At 41.4% G+C, this 19,884-nt stretch overlaps 1 protein-coding gene across 1 annotated transcript in view; it reads left to right on the top strand.

Moving 5' to 3' along the window:
* Window positions 1-19,884, top strand: part of LOC126235420 (NFX1-type zinc finger-containing protein 1-like) — a 362,382-nt gene that overhangs the window by 133,699 nt on the left and 208,799 nt on the right. The window contains exon 6 of the mRNA XM_049944143.1: window positions 3,361-3,618. Coding sequence (XP_049800100.1) covers window positions 3,361-3,618 — 258 coding nt within the window. The remainder of the gene's footprint in view (window positions 1-3,360; window positions 3,619-19,884) is intronic.

Here is a 19,884-nt window from a genome sequence, read left to right as displayed (position 1 = left end):
GAGCATGGACTGCTGATGAGAGCTATTTCATTGCATTCAGTAATGAAGCATGGTTCTGCACTAACTTGGATGACTAATCATCAGCGAGTATGGCTGTGAATTGGGAGAGGCCCCATTCTTCCAATAATATGGAGAGACAGTGATGTTGCTCCTGGTGTCATGGTGTAGAGAGCCACTGGGTATGACTTCAGGTCTTGGCTGGTGGTGACATAGAGAACTCTTGACAGCTCAGCCATATGGCGCATTACGTGTTATCTCTCACGACAGTATTGTGTTCTCATTTTTCGACAAGAAAATGCTTATCCACAAATTACACATCTCTGTGAACTGTCTGTGTGATGCTGAGGAACTCCTGTGGACAGCAAGATCCATAATACTGTTCCCGACTGAACCTGTGTGGGACCAGCTTGGATGTTTAACTCTGTCCCAGTAGCAGCATCCAGGATGTAAAGGATCAGGCACAACAGTTGTAGGCCAGCTTCCCTCAGGAGAGGATGCAATGGCTTCATGACACCCTTCCAATCCAAGTCATTGTATGCATCCAGGTCAGAGGGGGTCAACATCATACTGATAAGTGGGCTCATACTGCCAACTTCTTTGTAAATTTGACTTGATTTTGTGACCACTGAAATAATGTCACACACCCTCTCAATTCATGAAGTTTCACTTCATTTCCTCCTCTCTTCCTCAGTACTTCAATTTTTTTGAGCAGGCAGTGTATATTATAGTTTTATTACATTATGAGGAAAGATCATGAATATTTGTGGAAACATGCTGCAGCCATATTTGATTTTTATTACACATTGTAAATATAGTGATAAGTGGCTGTCATTTGTGTTGTAATGCCAGACAGACATTGAAGTCACTAATACATAAAACTTCCTGGCAGATTAAAACTGTGTGCCGGACCGAGACTCGAACTCAGACCTTTCGCGGGCAAGTGCTCTACCAACTGAGCTACCCAAGCATGACTCACGCCCTGTCCTCACAGCTTTACTTCTATCTGTACCTCGTCTCCTACTTTCCAAACTTTACAGAAGCTCTCCTGCGAACCTTGCAGAACTAGCACTCCTGTAAGAAAGGATATAGCGGAGACATGGCTTAGCCACAGCCTGGGGGACGTTTCCAGACATAGGTCCCGAGTTCGAGTCTCGGTCCGGCACACAGTTTTAATCTGCCAGGAAGTTTCATATCAGCACACACTCCACTGCAGAGTGAAAATCCCATTCTGGATCGCTAATACATGTCCGTGGGCCATTGACCAAAACGATTCCATAGGAGTGAAGACTTCAGTCACCTCATCAAGTGCATACTGTCATATTTGGCAAGGGCACTGATAACTATAGCTGTTGAGCACCCTGAATCATAGTTGAATCCCAGGCATGGGCATTGCAAGGGATTTGGTGACTGAGGAACATCAGCCAAAGGCCGTACAAGCAGTATTTGAATAGCTGCCTTAAATACTGTTGAGAAATAACCTAATGAGGTAAACTCAAGATCAAATATTATTCATTAACGTGGCCTAAATTCCCATAATATCACACAAGCAAAGAATTTGTGACCTCTGCTGAAATTGACTTTTCTTGTCTGGTGCAGTCTGTGCTCTTAACTGTTCTCTGAGTGACTTGAGATTAGCCATATAAACAAACACCTGAGACTTGAGAACTGACTGTGTCACTAAGTGAACTATTGACTGACTGACTATGAAGACCTTGTGTTCTCATGTTCCATTAACTTTCTCGTCCTACCCCACCTGTCTTCAACATGTCAAGTGTTCCTCACTTTTCATGGAGTGCAACTTAACACTTTTTCTGTTGTGTGCTTCAAAGGTTGATTTCAGGTAGAGAGATGCCCTGTCCTTTATGATATTGTGTAATTCTAGGCATCTCATTGGTTTCCAGTGATGTAGTGTAGCCCACTCTCTTTTTCTCTCACAGTGCACAATATCTGTCATGCACTGAGTACTTTGGTATTATTCTTTTGCTCACTTTACTCAGTTCACTCTTGTGAACATTAGACCATTCTGTCTGATGCCAGTGAATGTTTCCCACTGTGGTATCATTTCTTCATTGATTATGTATTATTACTCATCCTTTTATTATTTCAGAGCTTGGCTTGTGCTCTTACATATACAATAATCACCACCTCCATCATACACAACTGAGGGCCGTACATAGTGCCTACAAAGTACCAGACGACTCAATGTGACGACAGCACGAGATGACCGCCATCCTCTCCATGTGGCTGTTACAGACATAACAGCTTCATCCACAGTGTTGCAGCACTGTAAGGGGGTGGGCATGTCTGCATCGACAATTTGATGCCATCTTCTGCATGATGGACTTGTGGCACGCAAGCTATTGCATCGACTTACATTGATCAGAATCCACCAACACCACAGACTGCAATGGGTACATGAAAGCGGACACTGTCATGCTAAGTGGTAAAATGTAGTGATTTCGGATGAGTCCCACTTGAACTTGTCCTATAGTGATGGCCTCATATGCATTTGATGCTGCCGTGGTGAATACAATCAGACAAACTGTATTGTTGGAGATCATAAAGGACAAATACCAAGTTGGATGACTGGAGCACCAGCGACGATAACAAGCGATCTCAACTCTTGCATCCTGAGGACAATGTGAATAGCTACTTCTACACCAGGGAGGTTTAACAACCCAGTGCACTGCCTCTGCTGCAGGCCATCCCACGTGCCATGTTTCAGCAGGATGATGACTGGCCACATGTGGTGAAGAATAAGCAAACCTTCCTCGAAGAAGGAGGGGTACGACTGCTTCCCTAGCCTGCCGTTTGCCTGTTATGTCGTCCATCGAACATGTTTGGGATATGGTTGGTCAGCAATACGTTAGTTTAGGCCCTCCTGCAGCCATAGTCTGTACTTCATGTATGCGCCTACAAACTGTGTGGCAGAGTATTACCCAGCAACATATTCAGGCATTCTTTTATTCCACACCATGACATCTAGCGGCTCTGATTGCACTACACAGTGGCTCTACTCTGTACTGTATTTTCACAGTCACAGTGCATGTACAGGTCTCTAAGCCTAATCATTTGTGTAGTGTCATGTCCCTAATCAGTGGAATAAATTACATTTTGATCACATCTCTTTGTCTTGGTGTTTCACTTTTCTCGAAACTAGATTGTTCTTGAGCAGTCACGTTCTTGTTAACTAATCTTAATGAAGAATACGTCAGTAGGCTATTGCACTGTGCAAGTTAGGTTGCAATAATTACTCTTAAACATAGAACAAAACACTGTTCTAAATATATTTTTTAAACCTGTTTCAAAAGTTATTTTGGTTTGATTTCTTTAATGTTCTTCAACAGATTTCTTTTACAGTACAAATGTAATAAACCTTGTGAAAAAAACAATGCTAGTTGCAAAAAAAATCACAAGTGCTACAAGAAGTGTTACGAGGAATGTGGAGAATGTGTTGTCGAAGTCAAAGTGCAACTAAGTTGTGGACATACCCATCAGGTACATTGCAGTTCTGATCCATCAGAAGTGAAATGTCGTAGGAACTGCAAGCGTACAATGGAATGTGGGCACAAATGTCGTCTTCTCTGTTTTGAGCAGTGTGGAAATTGTCCAGTTGAGGTAAGCGGAGTAGTTGCTTCAGAATTTATACAATTTATGGATAACTTACATTTGATGAAGGAAGAATATTTTTATTTCTGTTAGGAATATTTTTATTTGTACTATCAATGGTGCTGTTGTGACTCACTCTTCTATGGCAGCAGTTGTGTGTTACACCCTCAAAACTACACAACAACATGAGACAAAAGTCAATAAATTCACAATAAAGTAAGTTGATTGTGCTGAGCCAGTAGAAAATTAAAGAATTTCCACAACTACTTCACTCTGCATGCAGGTTAATTTAGTAAAACCGGTTTGTCATATATTAACCAAGATGTAGCGATACTGCTGCAGGAATAGTGGTAAGTTGTGCTGGCTGCCATGCTACAGGTCACCAATTCAAACCTAACAATCAGGAATTATTTGTTACTTAGTATTCATTATTACTTGAACGTTCTTGCAAATATGTTATGTTGTATTCAATGTTTGTATGAATACCAGACTTCTGGAATATTCTTTGTTTGTGTAAAAAGCTACACAATCCATCAAGGAGTTCTGTTCTGTTCTGCTTGTACATTGTTGTGAGTAGTAAACATGGTTTCAGTTTTAAGTGTTGTACTTCATTGATGATCCTGCATTCAGATTTGGACTTGATTGTACTTTTAAAGTCGTGACATTATTTGATGGGGATGCCGGGTACCTCGAAACATATACATACCAAAGGCTCCAGTTAGGCTATGTAAAAGCCATTTCCTACGTGGACAGTAACCAGAATACAAGCATGAGAATGTTGCTAAGCTCTATATATTTAGGAGAGAGATGGATTCCAAAACAACAGTAAGTGAGCTGCACTCAGGTGTCCAGTGTTTTCCAGAGACATTGGTCAGAACCCTATAGAATGCCTGAAAGGATTCAATTGAGTCACCAAATACAACAGGTGGGATGTCATTATGTGTATGGGGAAGAAGTACTTTTACTTGAACAGCACAGCCCAGTAGTAGTTTGAGAACAACAAAGAGAAACTCAGTAGCTGGCACAAATTCCAGGCCAAACAGAAGCCAGCAGGAAGTCTGCTTAGCAAAAGACCAATTGAAGAGTAGGGTCCAACATCATGGAGAAACGACACATTTGTACATACCAAATGTTTTGGCCCCATGCCACATTATTAATCATAAGACAGAAGCTAACAAAATCCCACACTTGATGGATGAAATTATAGAAGACGTGTACCAGGCTCTTCTGGTAGAAGATGTCACAGTGACAGAGGAATTCATCAAGTGGTGGCAGCAAATTGAGGAAATGCAACATAAATAAAAAGAGAGAGATAGAGACCATGCGAGTGAGCATTTCTGATGAAAGAGATGGCTGACTGCTGAATGTGATCCCTATGGCAGGTGTGGAGTACCACCATGAGCTCATATGCAAGATAGTAAGAAAAGAGATACAACCAAGCATGGCAGCCAGAAATGTTAGACTGAGGATGCAAGACATGGCTGCATTGGACATTGACCTGATATATCAGGGGGGTAGTAGAGAATTTTCAAGAAGTGCTTAAATCTTGAGCACTCAGTCACCAGCTGAACACACCACGAAGAATGGACTCTATCAACTCAAACTTAGGCCACAGCCATCAAATGACAACCCAGTGAACCACCCAACGCAGGTACAGCCAACTTCTGTGCCAATAGAATACCGCTTAGCAGAACAGCCATTTGGAGGGCAGAGAACAGTAAAGTGGGGTGTTTACTCTGTGGACTCCCTGGACACATTCTATGCTGTTACAAAGAAGGCAAGTTTTCAATTACTACTATGCCACCAGATGTCAAACATCACAACAGTTCTATTCACACCAGCCAGTGACAAATGATTATAGTTGACTTGTGGGACAAAGCCTTTTGCCATACCCTGAACAAGGTAGTGTGGTGTGAACCATTCCCCATCGCCCTTCATACACTCCTGGAAATGGAAAAAAGAACACATTGACACCGGTGTGTCAGACCCACCATACTTGCTCCGGACACTGCGAGAGGGCTGTACAAGCAATGATCACACGCACGGCACAGCGGACACACCAGGAACCGCGGTGTTGGCCGTCGAATGGCGCTAGCTGCGCAGCATTTGTGCACCGCCGCCGTCAGTGTCAGCCAGTTTGCCGTGGCATACGGAGCTCCATCGCAGTCTTTAACACTGGTAGCATGCCGCGACAGCGTGGACGTGAACCGTATGTGCAGTTGACGGACTTTGAGCGAGGGCGTATAGTGGGCATGCGGGAGGCCGGGTGGACGTACCGCCGAATTGCTCAACACGTGGGGCGTGAGGTCTACACAGTACATCGATGTTGTCGCCAGTGGTCGGCGGAAGGTGCACGTGCCCGTCGACCTGGGACCGGACCGCAGCGACGCACGGATGCACGCCAAGACCGTAGGATCCTACGCAGTGCCGTAGGGGACCGCACCGCCACTTCCCAGCAAATTAGGGACACTGTTGCTCCTGGGGTATCGGCGAGGACCATTCGCAACCGTCTCCATGAAGCTGGGCTACGGTCCCGCACACCGTTAGGCCGTCTTCCCCTCACGCCCCAACATCGTGCAGCCCGCCTCCAGTGGTGTCGCGACAGGCGTGAATGGAGGGACGAATGGAGACGTGTCGTCTTCAGCGATGAGAGTCGCTTCTGCCTTGGTGCCAATGATGGTCGTATGCGTGTTTGGCGCCGTGCAGGTGAGCGCCACAATCAGGACTGCATACGACCGAGGCACACAGGGCCAACACCCGGCATCATGGTGTGGGGAGCGATCTCCTACACTGGCCGTACACCACTGGTGATCGTCGAGGGGACACTGAATAGTGCACGGTACATCCAAACCGTCATCGAACCCATCGTTCTACCATTCCTAGACCGGCAAGGGAACTTGCTGTTCCAACAGGACAATGCACGTCCGCATGTATCCCGTGCCACCCAACGTGCTCTAGAAGGTGTAAGTCAACTACCCTGGCCAGCAAGATCTCCGGATCTGTCCCCCATTGAGCATGTTTTGGACTGGATGAAGCGTCGTCTCACGCGGTCTGCACGTCCAGCACGAACGCTGGTCCAACTGAGGCGCCAGGTTTAAATGGCATGGCAAGCCGTTCCACAGGACTACATCCAGCATCTCTACGATCGTCTCCATGGGAGAATAGCAGCCTGCATTGCTGCGAAAGGTGGATATACACTGTACTAGTGCCGACATTGTGCATGCTCTGTTGCCTGTATCTATGTGCCTGTGGTTCTGTCAGTGTGATCATGTGATGTATCTGACCCCAGGAATGTGTCAATAAAGTTTCCCCTTCCTGGGACAATGAATTCACGGTGTTCTTATTTCAATTTCCAGGAGTGTAGGTACAGGATGCTCGGTTTGTTGTATACTTCAGAAAAACTGTGTGAGGGAACCATCTGTGGAAGGGAGGCCACTGCAGATCGTAATCCTTCATCAATGACAATCACCAAGATGCCAGGAAATATCAGTGATATCATCATTGACTGGCAACCTGTCCAGGCACTAGTCGACTCAAAAATGGTTCAAATGGCTCTGAGCACTATGGGACTTAACATCTATGGTCATCAGTCCCCTAGAACTTAGAACTACTTAAACCTAACTAACCTAAGGACAGCACACAACACCCAGCCATCACGAGGCAGAGAAAATCCCTGACCCCGCCGGGAATCGAACCCGGGAACCCGCGCTTGGGAAGCGAGAACGCTACCGCACGACCACGAGATGCGGGCCTAGTCGACTCAGTGTTTCCTTTCCTGTGATGTTGGATGCTTGTCATTATCAGCTAAAGAAGACTCGGTTCCATGAGGGGGGGGGGGGGGGGGGAATGATTGTGCCAAAAGTTACAAAAGGGAAATATGTTAGCCAACTGGAATATGTATTGCAAGGATAACTAGAATGCAGGCCTTGGAATTTCTCAATGTAGCAAAATGTAGTCATAATGCTGTTCTTTGTTCGGAGTTCTTGCAAGCATCACAAGCTGTGGAAGATCATAGCTCCACACTGGTGAAGCTATTCCAGTAAGAACACATAACAAAGATTGCTCTGCGCAGTTGTTTGGTGTTGAAGATATTATTATCCTGCTGATATCAGTGAGATGAGCTCCATTCATCATTTGAGATGCTTAGTTAAACTGTGAAGCTTTTGTCAATTGTGAAAAGCTACTGAGGCTCACAAAAGAATTCTAGAAGCCAGCAATGATCACAAGTGTTGCGGGTGGCCAAGGAGAACTTCGGGTCACTAATTGTCGTGAGCAGCAATAGCTCATCACTAAAGTTATTTTTGTCAGACAGGTGAACCAGCCCAGGCAGGGCAACTTAGTGTCTTCAATGAAGAACTTGCTCTGCTGTCACTAAAGGCAATGCAGAGGAGGAAGTTACTGTTGAATTGCTAGTAGTATCTGGCCTGATTGAGGAACAACAGCAATGAGTCATAGCCATCCTGCATCAGTTTTCAGAGGGTCTCAAATCCGTAGTGGAGACAAGATAGACCAAGCAACCCAGTGGATAAACCTGTATTAACACAGTGCTCATATAGAGTGTTGCTGGCTGAATGACAGATGAGCCAGGAGCAAGTGGATAAGATGCTGCAAGATGATGTCATTGAATCTGCAGGGAGCTCCTGGTCCTATAGTGTGTCCTTGTGAAGGAGAAGGATGGGGCATAGCATTCCTGCATTGAGTAATGGGGACTTGAACAAAGTCACGAAGCAGGATACCTGTCCATTGTCAGGCCTTGTGACATCCTAGAGTGCTTGAAAGGAGCAAAGCATTTCTCAGCTGTGAATATGCTGACAGGCTCCTGGTAAATCGAGGTTAATGAGACTTTATAACTCCTGATGCCATCTATCAGTTTAAAGTTATGCCTTTTGGACAATGTATTGCTTTAGGGTCATTACATGTCAAATCACCTAATTTTGGAACATTTTCCTGCTTGACCCTCACAGATTTTGATGAAATAGTATGTGAACATTTGCATGTGTCCCCAGTGAATATTGGTAAAGTTTAACATTTGTCAAATGAATACTGGCCAAGATATAGTCAGCTGTTTTATTCTATGTGTGACTGTGCAAAGAGCAAGTGTGAATTTCAGGCTACTTTGATCCGTTATATCTCAGGAAATATTGTATGAATGAAATGAAATTTGGCCATCTTGTGCAACATTATGCATTCTCTTAACAGTAATAATGAACAGAATTTTATGACCCATAATCAGCTAGAACATTTTAGGCAAAATCGCCTGAAAAATTTGAGTGTTTGGCTTCTTTTATCTCTGGTACTAAAGGTATGACAAATGTACAGCTTGGCATGTAATAACCAATAATGCAAGATTCTCAAATATAAAGTTTAACTTTTCTACCATTTGAGCTAAAATTGAGCTAAAAGTTGCAGACTTTATAAAAAGGTCAAAAATGCACTATGTTTGACCTGATTTTGCAAAAAGGCATGCTCTATAAAACGTTCAAATTGGGCTCATTAGAAAGACAATGGTTTTAACAGCAAAAAAATTCTATTTAATTATCTATACTGGCAAAGAATGCTAGAAAATTTTAACCAAAGCTGCCCACAAAAATTGGGGCTTGAAAAAATGTAAATGTTGGAATCTTAGATCTCATAGAGTAAACAAATGCTGGACATGAGACCTAATATGCAGTAGGTCAGTAGCACAAGGTTGTGGAATGAAAATTTCATTCGCCAAATATTTTACAATAATCTACAGATTCATTGAAAACAGGGCATATTTGACACTTCTTTTACAAATACCATTTTCAGAGCTTCAAAACCACTTTGGTTTGAAATAATGTGTTTTTAAGCCCCCCACCTCCTTCCCTGGAACCCTGGGGTTTAATCTACAACATGGGCTAAGAGTGCTACATAAAAAGAAACAAAATAGCCTGGATAATTGCACTGCCACTAAAAGTTTTGTCTGTGGCTTTTTATATGTTGTTTATTAAAAGCATAATAAACATGAAAATTTGGATACAAGAACTTAGCAACATAAGGTTTTCCAATAAAAAATACCATCCACATACTGCTTTCTAAATTTCTACAAAATCACTTCAAACTTGATATTAATAAAAATTACAAAAATAGATCACATTTTATTCATTTTTTTCTATCTATTTCCCATAACTGACTTCAAATTAATGACAGTTGGAAAGAGCATGTTTTCAAGCATTCAGAAAATCATGTTTGATTTTCCATTATGCACTAACAATAACTGAAAATGATGGACAGATTTGAGGAAATCTACCATGGCAAAAGGCTACACAGGAGGAAACTGTTGTATGTGTTTTGTTACATGTATTTTTTAATTTGTATATTGGCAAGTAGTATGTGTTATATTATGCTGGTACACGGTGACATTGTTCACAGTTTCTACCATGATCCTATCTCGCATGCCACCTATCGCTGAAATGGCTGAAGTAAATAATCAGTGGACTTCCATCAGTGAACGTAGACTCAGCTGCAAAACTGAGATCCAGCAGCCACCTTCAGCTGACGCCTTATGCTGACTCTCCCTTTATCCAGGCCTCCACCAGCTGAACTGACCGGTTTTCTGGTGTGTGTCCCCATCCCCTAAGACGAGACTGCCTGCTGGCCCACAAAAACAATTCCTGCTCGCTGTGAAAATTTTGACTGTTTCCTTGTGTGCCACTGTGTACTCACAAAATACAGTGTAGAGTGTACTGTGTTTCACTGTTTGTTTAACCCAGAGAGTAGTTAATGCAGTATCTTTGTTCAAGTTGAGCACACAGCACAGCCTCTTGTGGCATGCTGGTTACTTATTGTTAGAAGCTGTGTTTGTTAATTATACACTGTGATGACAAAAGTGATGATATACTTCCTAATATCGTGTCGGACCTCCTTTTGCCTGTCGTAGTGCAACAACTCGATGTGGCATGGACTCAACAAGTCGTTGGAAGTCCGCTGCAGAAATATTGAGCCATGCTGCCTCTGTAGCCATCCATAATTCTGAAAGTGTTGCCAGTACAAGATTTTGTGCACGAACTGACCTCTTGATTGTGTCCCATAACTGTTCAATGAGATTTATGTCAGGTGATCTGGGTGGCCAAATCATTAACTCAAACTGTTCAGAAAGTTCGTCAGACTAACCACAAGCTGTTATGGCCTGGTCATGTGCTGCATTCTCATCCATAAAAATTCCATCGTCGTTTTGGGATGTGAAGTCCATGAATGAATGGCTGCAAATGATCTCCAAGTAGCCAAACATAACCATTTCCTGTCAGTGATCAGTTTAGTTGGAACTGAGGACTCAGTCCATTCCATGTAAATACAGCCCATGCCATTATGGAGTCACCACAAGTTTGCATTATTCCTTATTGACAACTTGAGTCCATGGCTTTATGGACTCTGTGCCACACTTGGAACCTTACCATCATCTCTTACCATCTGAAGTTGGGATTCATCTGACCAGGCTATGGTTTCCCAATCATCTAGGGTCCAACCGATGTGATCACATGCCAGGGAGAAGTGCTACACGCGATGTCATGCTGTTAGCAAAGGCACTGTCGTCAGTCGTCAGTCGTCTGCTGCCATTAGTCCATTAACACCAAATTTCAGTGCACTGCCCTAATGGATACATTTGCCATACGTCCCACATTGATTTCTGCAGCTATTTCACACAATGCTGCTTGTCTTTCAGCACTGACAGCTCTACGCAAACACCGCTGCTCTTGGTAATTAAGTGAAGGCCATCGGCCAGTGCATTGTTCGTGGTAAGAGGTAAGGCCTGAAGTTTGGTATTCTTGGCACACTTTTTAATTCCCTAATGATTTCTGAGATGCAATTTCCAATGCATCTAGTTCCAACAACCAATCCACATTCAAAGTCTGCTAATTCCCATTGTGTGGCAATAATCACATGGGAAACCTTTTCACTTGAATCATCTGAGTACAGTTCATTGCCATTTTGTACCATAATTATGTGGAATCACCATCTGTATATGTGCATATTGCTATTGCATGACAGTCTTCACCTCACTATAATGCTCCTTACAAAGTGCTGTGCTTACCAGTAACCTAAATTCTGTTTGGAGTGTATTCCAGTGTGTTGATGAATGATAGTCCAATGCCTGAATATGTGACTGGAAAAAATTATCATCAAAATGCCACAATGCCAAATTTTATTTGAAAAAAATTGGGCTTGAGTCTGTGGGCCGTTGGTCAGCAGAGCAAAAATTACTTGCTCTACAATGAGAGGTCCAGCATGTTGATAATGACCTAGTCTGCTTGCACCACAAAGCAAAATACCTCGACAAGCATGAAATAGCACAGAAATTGGGTTGCAATCCATTTGGAAAGAAAAATTGCATTGTAATGTCCAGTGCTTTCAAAAACGCAGCAAAAAATGAATGTGATACCTGGCCATAAAATTTGCACTAGATGCAAAGAGCAGTACATCAAACTATAGTTTAACATTAAGATTCTCCATTTCAGATGAATTATGTTGGATGCCTCTGAAACATTCAATCAAGGTTTGACTTATCTAGGCACTTCTCCATTGCAAATTCTGAGGTTAACTGCTAGAGGTGAACCTAGCTACATAAAAAGGAAAACTGAATGTGTGAAAAGTCTGATTGCAGACAAGATCACATCTACTGCTGGATTTTCTGCAGAAGAAAAAAATAAGTTGCAACTTACTTAAAGAGTATGTTGATCTCTTTGATGGATGAAGAAAGGCAGTTGATATATTCAACAGGCCAAGAATATTACAGCTGCTGACTATGGCCCCAGAAAGTAAGTCAGCAAAGAAAATAGTAGCAAAGTTTGGTGCTTCAGAACACACTGTCAAGTCAGTCCAAAAATTAAAGAAGGGTAAAGGCATTTGTGCTATACCAGATGTTAAAGTTGTCAAAACCTTGGCTAGTAAATTTATTGATGGAGCTGAAAATTCTGTGGAGATGGTGAATTTAGTTGGATGTGTTCAATTAAATAAGGGTGATTTCATCTCAAATGATATGGGTCATGTCAACTCGTGGTCATGAATTTTTCTTGAAAAAATATATATTAGACCTCTGGAACATCCAGGATGGAACGTAACAATACCAGAGAAGGAAAGTTGCTACTCACCATATAGCGGAGATGCTTAGTCGCGATTGGCACAACAAAAAGATTCTCACAATTATAGCTTTTGGCCATTAAGGCCTTTGTCACCAATAGACACACATATGCACACGCATACACACACTCACGCAAATGCAACTTGCACACACGTCTGCAGTCTCAGGCAACTGAAACTACCCTGCGAGTGGCAGCACCAGTGCATGATGGGAGTGGCAACTGGGCGGAGGTAAGGAGGAGGCTGGGGCATTTCTTTCTGACATTTTCACAAATACTCTCATTTCTGTAGCAGTTTAACGAATTGTCATAAAATCAAAATATTGTAGTTTTGGAGAGGTATCATGTGGAACTTCAACATAGTTCTTTTTTTTTCCCAGCAAACTTTGAAATAGTGATGTGACACATTCACTCTTAACCTGTATGATTTGAGATGAAATCACCCAAAAGATAGTGTCAGTTTGGCTAAATGGTCCCAAAACAACAGATGCAAAAGGAATTGCTGTTGTGTAATCCAAAGGAGGTGTTTTAGCTTACCGTAATAAAAGTGGAGCTGAAATTAGCTTTTCAAAATGCTGTAATGTCAGATGGAAGTGGTTGATTGCTGTTAGTGGTTGAGGTATATATTCTGTTTGCATCTGCACTATACACCAGAAAGTAAAGCTCATGCTCCAAGCCGCTAATATCAAAAGGACTACAAACCGCTAATAGGCAAGACCAAATGCAGTTTGAATTTGAAGGACCGTGTGTTATAAAGATGCAAAAATTGTCCTGGAGAAGAAGCATTGACCGCACACTCGGAAAAATTGTTTACTGACTACAGTCCAGAAGGATCAGTAGAATTCAAACAGTGGGTCCACACTGACCATGAGATGTTGGAAACAAGTTTATTAATAGTTGACTTGTAACCTTACCACCAAAATTGGAGGCTGACTAGCCACCATTATATGTAAAACCCTGGAGTCATTATTTGTAGAAGGGTGACTTAGAAGAAACTGAATTGACTATTTTGATGGACTTTGTGGAAGTCCTGATCCATATGTTCTTTCTTGACAAAAGACCACTCTTATGTAATTACCCGAAAAGTGACAATGTTCTTTCCATCCTTGGGCATTTTCATAAGCTATGATGAGATAAGTTTATTTGATGCTAAAAGTTGACAATAACACTTCATTCATCGAAGTACACGTCACTATACACTTCACGCCATATATACCCACAGTAAACACTTTAAACATTACTAAACTTGCACTTGTTCGTATCACGTTTAGAAGGAATCGTATTATCAGGTTGCTATTCAAATGGGAACTGCTCAATTCTTCCACATGTTGCTGCTTAAATTGTTCCAGCCCCATTCTGCTGGAGAAGTTTGGTATTTTCTCAAATGATGGCTCTAGATCTGCATCGCCAATACAGGAAATGCAGCATTCAATGCCATCAGTGAAATGACCTTGCAGCATAAGCTTATTGATATAAATAAAACCAACTGAGGTTGTATTTACATGTTGTGCTAACAGAGTTGCTTCAGTGATTGAGCCAATCTTGTGACAGTATTTTGCCGAATTGAGACAAAAATGTGTCCTGTCAGAATGTCAGGACAAGAAGATTCATAATTATAACTATCCCAATATATCGGGATGGATGGCAACCATAGTAACAAGGTAACACCCTGTTTTTCTGAAATGGAGAACATCCTGGTCTACCACCAAAGCTCCCGCATTCCTTCCAAGCCATTGTGGCTCGGAGAACAAAAAAACAATAACAATGGAGATTACATGAAAATAACTTCACTGAATCCTAAATCTCTTATCTGACCAAAACAAAACAGGTAGAAAATTGATTACAGTACTGACGTGGTTGGTCACAATCGACATCCTTGTGTTTCAGTTTATTCTTTCTTAGTGCAGGTAGTTATTTTAAAACAATTGTTAGTTAATGGACTGAGTGCATTATAGTGTGTCATTTTTAAAAATAATATCAAAGCAAGCTGAAAAGGTGGGACTCTGTTCAGAATATACTATCATTGTTATTGTAGGGACTGCCTTTCACTTGGCTAGAAACAGGCAAAGAAATGGGTAGTGTGTTGCTTGGTTACCTTCACACACTTTTGAAACAAGCAATTACATTTTAGAGGTTAGAAATTTCAACTTCCATCTCAAACTTTAAACTGCTTATATTTTTTGATACTGGCAAGTGAGAAATGTTTATTTCATTTTGTTTTTATCAAAGTAAAATTATTATGGGTATACTGCGTCTACATGATTATTTATGTTGGTGCTAGAGCCCCAGAGCACTCACATAGTCAGCGCTCATGCTTAGATAGTATACCAAACAGTAGCAAATCATTTAGCATTTCTGCCCTGTCAAGACTATCAAAGGCCTGTTCGAAGTCTACATGGAGGTTATGACGCTCAATATCATACGCCTTTCCATGTATTTGCTCAACACAAATATCTGATTTGTTGTTGACCTGTTAGGCCAAAATCCACGCTGATTTTCTGCAAGAATCTTTTCTGCATATGGAACTAGCTTGTTGTAAATAATACTGGGGATAATCTTATAAGTTACATTGAGCAGGGTAATGCCTTGGTAATTCAAACAACAAGTCTTGTCTCTTTTCTTGTGTATTAGTAGGATTACCGCTAAGGTCCACTCTTCTGGGAGTCTTTCCCAATTCCATATCAACTTCATAAGCTTGTGGATTCACGTATGAAGACCAGTTCTCCCATTTTTTCGACAGTTCTGCTGTTATTGCATCAGTTTCTTGTGCTTTTATGTTTATTAGACAGTGGACTATTTTCTGTACCTCCTCAGATGTGGGATCTGCAGTGTAATAGAGTGGCTGCACACTCCTTGAGGGATTGCTCTCCAGGTTTCCCTTGAAGTATTCTCTCCATCTATCCAGAACACCTTCTTTATCAGCCAGCAAATTTCCCTCTTTGTCTTTACATGCTGTTATTTTTGGTGTATGTTCTTGAGTTCCTTCATTAATTTTCTTATAAAACTTTCTGCTCTCATTTCTTTGATAGTGCTCTTCCATCTCCTCTCTGTCTTTCTCCTTATGGCTTTCCCTTTTTTTCTCCTACAGACCCATGCTGCCTCTATTCTCTTTTCATTGTATAATGCCTGATATGCTCTTGTATTTCACTGTGAGCACTTCAGTCTTGCTTCCTGTTCCACTGCTGTGCATGTTCATCAGCATACTAGTCTTCATTTCTAAGTCTCCTTTTTTCCTCTAGCAATTTTTAGTAGAGTTCCTTTCTTAGCCTATATGCTCTTCACCATCTTTTGCTTGTAACTGCTTTCTCAATCTGTTGTGATATTCTTGAACAGTAGGCCTCAGTAGACCTATATTTCAGTTGTTCTATATTCTATTTCTTTACTCTGGTAATATTTTCTTTGGCAGCCATAGTAAGTTTCTGCGTCATTTTGGCTCCTACTAGATAATGGTCAGAATCTGATATAGGTCCTCAGACAGTGGGGAAATTATCCATATCAGATTCACACCACTTTGATACCACTACATGATCTGTTTGGTTTTCTTCATTTTTTTCCTGGTATTTTCCAGGTCCCTTGGTAGATATTTTTCCCTGGGAAACTTGTACTTATTGCCTTTAATTGCCTCTCACAAGCAAACTGAGTCAGAACACTGTTGCAGAAACAACAAAACAAACATGCCAAATTTAAACAGATACAAAATCTCCAAGATTGGCAATCTTTTACAGAAGCTCAAAATTTAGCACGGACTTCAATGCGAGATGCTTATAACAGTTTCCACAACAAAACTTTGTCTCAAAACCTGGCAGAAAATTCAAAGAGATTCTGGTCATATGTAAAGTATGTTAGTGGCAAGAAACAATCAATGCCTACTCTGCATGATAGCAATGGAGGTACTATTGAAGATAGTGCTGCCAAAGCAAAGTTACTAAACACAGTCTTCCGAAATTCCTTCACAAAAGAAGACATAGTAAATATTCCAGAACTCGAATCAAGAACAGCTGCCAACATGAGTAACGTAGAACTAAATATCCTCGGAGTAGTGAAGCAACTAAAATCACTCAATAAAAGCAAGCCCTCTGGTCCAGACTGTATACCACTTAGGTTCCTTTCGGAGTATGCTTATGTGTTAGCTCCTTACTCTTAACAATCATATACAACCGTTCACTCGCCAAAAGATCCGTACCGAAAGACTAGAAAGTTGCACAGGTCACACCAGTTTTCAAGAAAGGTAGTAGGAGTAATCCACTTAATTACAGGCCCATATCAGTAACGTCGATTGCAGCTGGATTTTGGAACATATATTGTGTTCGAACATTATGAATTACCTCGAAGAAAATTGTCTATTGACACACAGTCAACGTGAGTTTAGAAAACGTCGTTCTTCTGAAACACAACTATCACTTTATTCGCATGAAGTATTGAGTGCTATTGATAAGGGATTTCAGATCAATTCTGGATTTCCGGAAGACTTTTGACGCTGTACCACCCAAGCAGCTTGTAGTGAAATAGCGTGCTTATGGAATATCATCTTAGTTATGTGACTAGATTTGTGACTTCCTGTCAGAGAGGTCACAGTTAATAGTAATTGACGGAAAGCCATTGGGTAAATCAGAAGTGATTTCTGACATTCCCCAAGGTAGTGTTATAGGCCCTCTGCTGGTCCTTACCTATATAAATGATTTGGGAGACAATCTGAGCAGCTGTCTTATGTTGTTTGCAGATGACGCTGTCATTTATAGACTAAAAAGTCATCAGAAGATCAAAACAAATTGCAAAACGATTTAGAAAAGATATCTGAATTGTGCTAAAATTGGCAGTTGACCCAAAATTACGAAAAGTGTGAGGTCATCCACATGAGTGCTAAAAGGAATTCATTAAACTTTGGTTACACGATAAATCAGTCTAATCTAAAAACTGTAAATTCAACTAAATACCTAGGAATTACAATTACGAACAACTTAAATGGGAAGGAACATATGGGAAATGTTGTGGGGGAGGCTAACCAAAGACTGCATTTTATTGGCAGGACACTTAGGAAATGTAACAGATGTGCTAAGGAGACTGTCTACACTACGCTTGTCCGTCCTCTTTCAGAATATTGCTGCATGGTGTGGGATCCGTACCAGATAGGACTGACAGAGTACATCGAAAGGGCAACATGTTTTGTATTATCGCAAAATATGGAGAGAGTGTCACTGAAATAATACAGGATTTGGACTGGACGTCATTAAAAGAAAGGTGTTTTTCGTTGCGATGGAATCTTCTCATGAAATTCCAATCATGAATGTTCTCCCCCGAATGTGAAAATATTTTGTTGACACCAACCTACATAGGGAGAAACGACACCACAATAAAATAAGGGAAATCAGAGCTCGTACGGAAAGATATAGGTGTTCATTCTTTCCGCATGCTATACAAGATTGGAATAATTGAGAATTGTGAATGTGGTTCGATGAACCCTCTGTGAGGCACTTAAATGTGATTTGCAGAGTATCCATATAGATGTAGATGTAGAACCCTCATACCATTATTACAGTTTATTAGTTTCATCGTGCAGACTTTCCTTACCAAACAAGCTTCTGAAAGCCTCTTCTTTGCAAAGTTTGGCATTATAGTCACCAAGGACTATTTTGTAGGCATATTACAACCCTTCCCCCATGAACCATGGACCTTGCCGTTGGTGGGGAGGCTTGCGTGCCTCAGCGATACAGATGGCCCTACCGTAGGTGCAAACACAATGGAGGGGTATCTGTTGAGAGGCCAGACAAACATGTGGTTCCTGAAGAGTGGCAGCAGCCTTTTCAGTAGTTGCAGGGGCAACAGTCTGGATGATTGACTGATCTGGCCTTGTAACATTAACCAAAACAGCCTTGCTGTGCTGGTACTGCGAACGGCTGAAAGCAAGGGGAAACTACAGCCGTAATTTTTCCCGAGGACATGCAGCTTTACTGTATGATTAAATGATGATGGCGTCCTCTTGGGTAAAATATTCCGGAGGTAAAATAGTCCCCCATTCGGATCTCCGGGCGGGGACTACTCAAGAGGATGTCGTTATCAGGAGAAAGAAAACTGGAATTTTACGGATCGGAGCGTGGAATGTCAGATCTCTTAATCGGGCAGGTAGGTTAGAAAATTTAAAAAGGGAAATGGATAGGTTAAAGTTAGATATAGTGGGAATTAGTGAAGTGCAGTGGCAGGAGGAACAAGACTTTTGGTCAGGTGATTACAAGGTTATAAATACAAAATCAAATAGGGTAATGCAGGAGTAGGTTTAATAATGAATAAAAAAAATAGGAGTGCGGGTTAGCTACTACAAACAGCATAGTGAACGCATTATTGTGGCCAAGATAGACACAAAGCCCATGCCTACTACAGTAGTACAAGTTTATATGCCAGCTAGCTCTGCAGATGATGAAGAAATTGATGAAATGTATGACGAGATAAAAGAAATTATTCGGGTAGTGAAGGGAGACGAAAATTTAATAGTCATGGGTGACTGGAATTCGTCAGTAGGAAAAGGGAGAGAAGGAAACATAGTAGGTGAATATGGATTGGGGGGAAGAAATGAAAGAGGAAGCCGCCTTGTAGAATTTTGCACAGAGCATAACTTAATCATAGCTAACACTTGGTTCAAGAATCATAAAATAAGGTTGTATACCTGGAAGAATCCTGGAGATACTAAAAGGTATCAGACAGATTATATAATGGTAAGACAGAGATTTAGGAACCAGGTTTTAAATTGTAAGACATTTCCAGGGGCAGATGTGGATTCTGACCACAATCTATTGGTTATGAACTGCAGATTGAAACTGAAGAAACTGCAAAAAGGTGGGAATTTAAGGAGATGGGACCTGGATAAACTGAAAGAACCAGAGGTTGTAGAGATTTTCAGGGAGAGCATAAGGGAACAATTGACAGGAATGGGGGAAAGAAATACAGTAGAAGAAGAATGGGTAGCTCTGAGGGATGAAGTAGTGAAGGCAGCAGAGGATCAAGTAGGTAAAAAGACGAGGGCTAATAGAAATCCTTGGGTAACAGAAGAAATATTGAATTTAATTGATGAAAGAAGAAAATATAAAAATGCAGTAAATGAAGCAGGCAAAAAGGAATACAAACGTCTCAAAAATGAGATCGACAGGAAGTGCAAAATGGCTAAGCAAGGATGGCTAGAGGACAA

This window comes from Schistocerca nitens, chromosome 2, assembly GCF_023898315.1.
Source record: "Schistocerca nitens isolate TAMUIC-IGC-003100 chromosome 2, iqSchNite1.1, whole genome shotgun sequence".
Lineage (NCBI taxonomy): Eukaryota > Metazoa > Arthropoda > Insecta > Orthoptera > Acrididae > Schistocerca > Schistocerca nitens.
The sequence above is the reverse complement of the archived record's forward strand: the minus strand, read 5'-3'. Positions and strand labels throughout refer to the sequence as shown.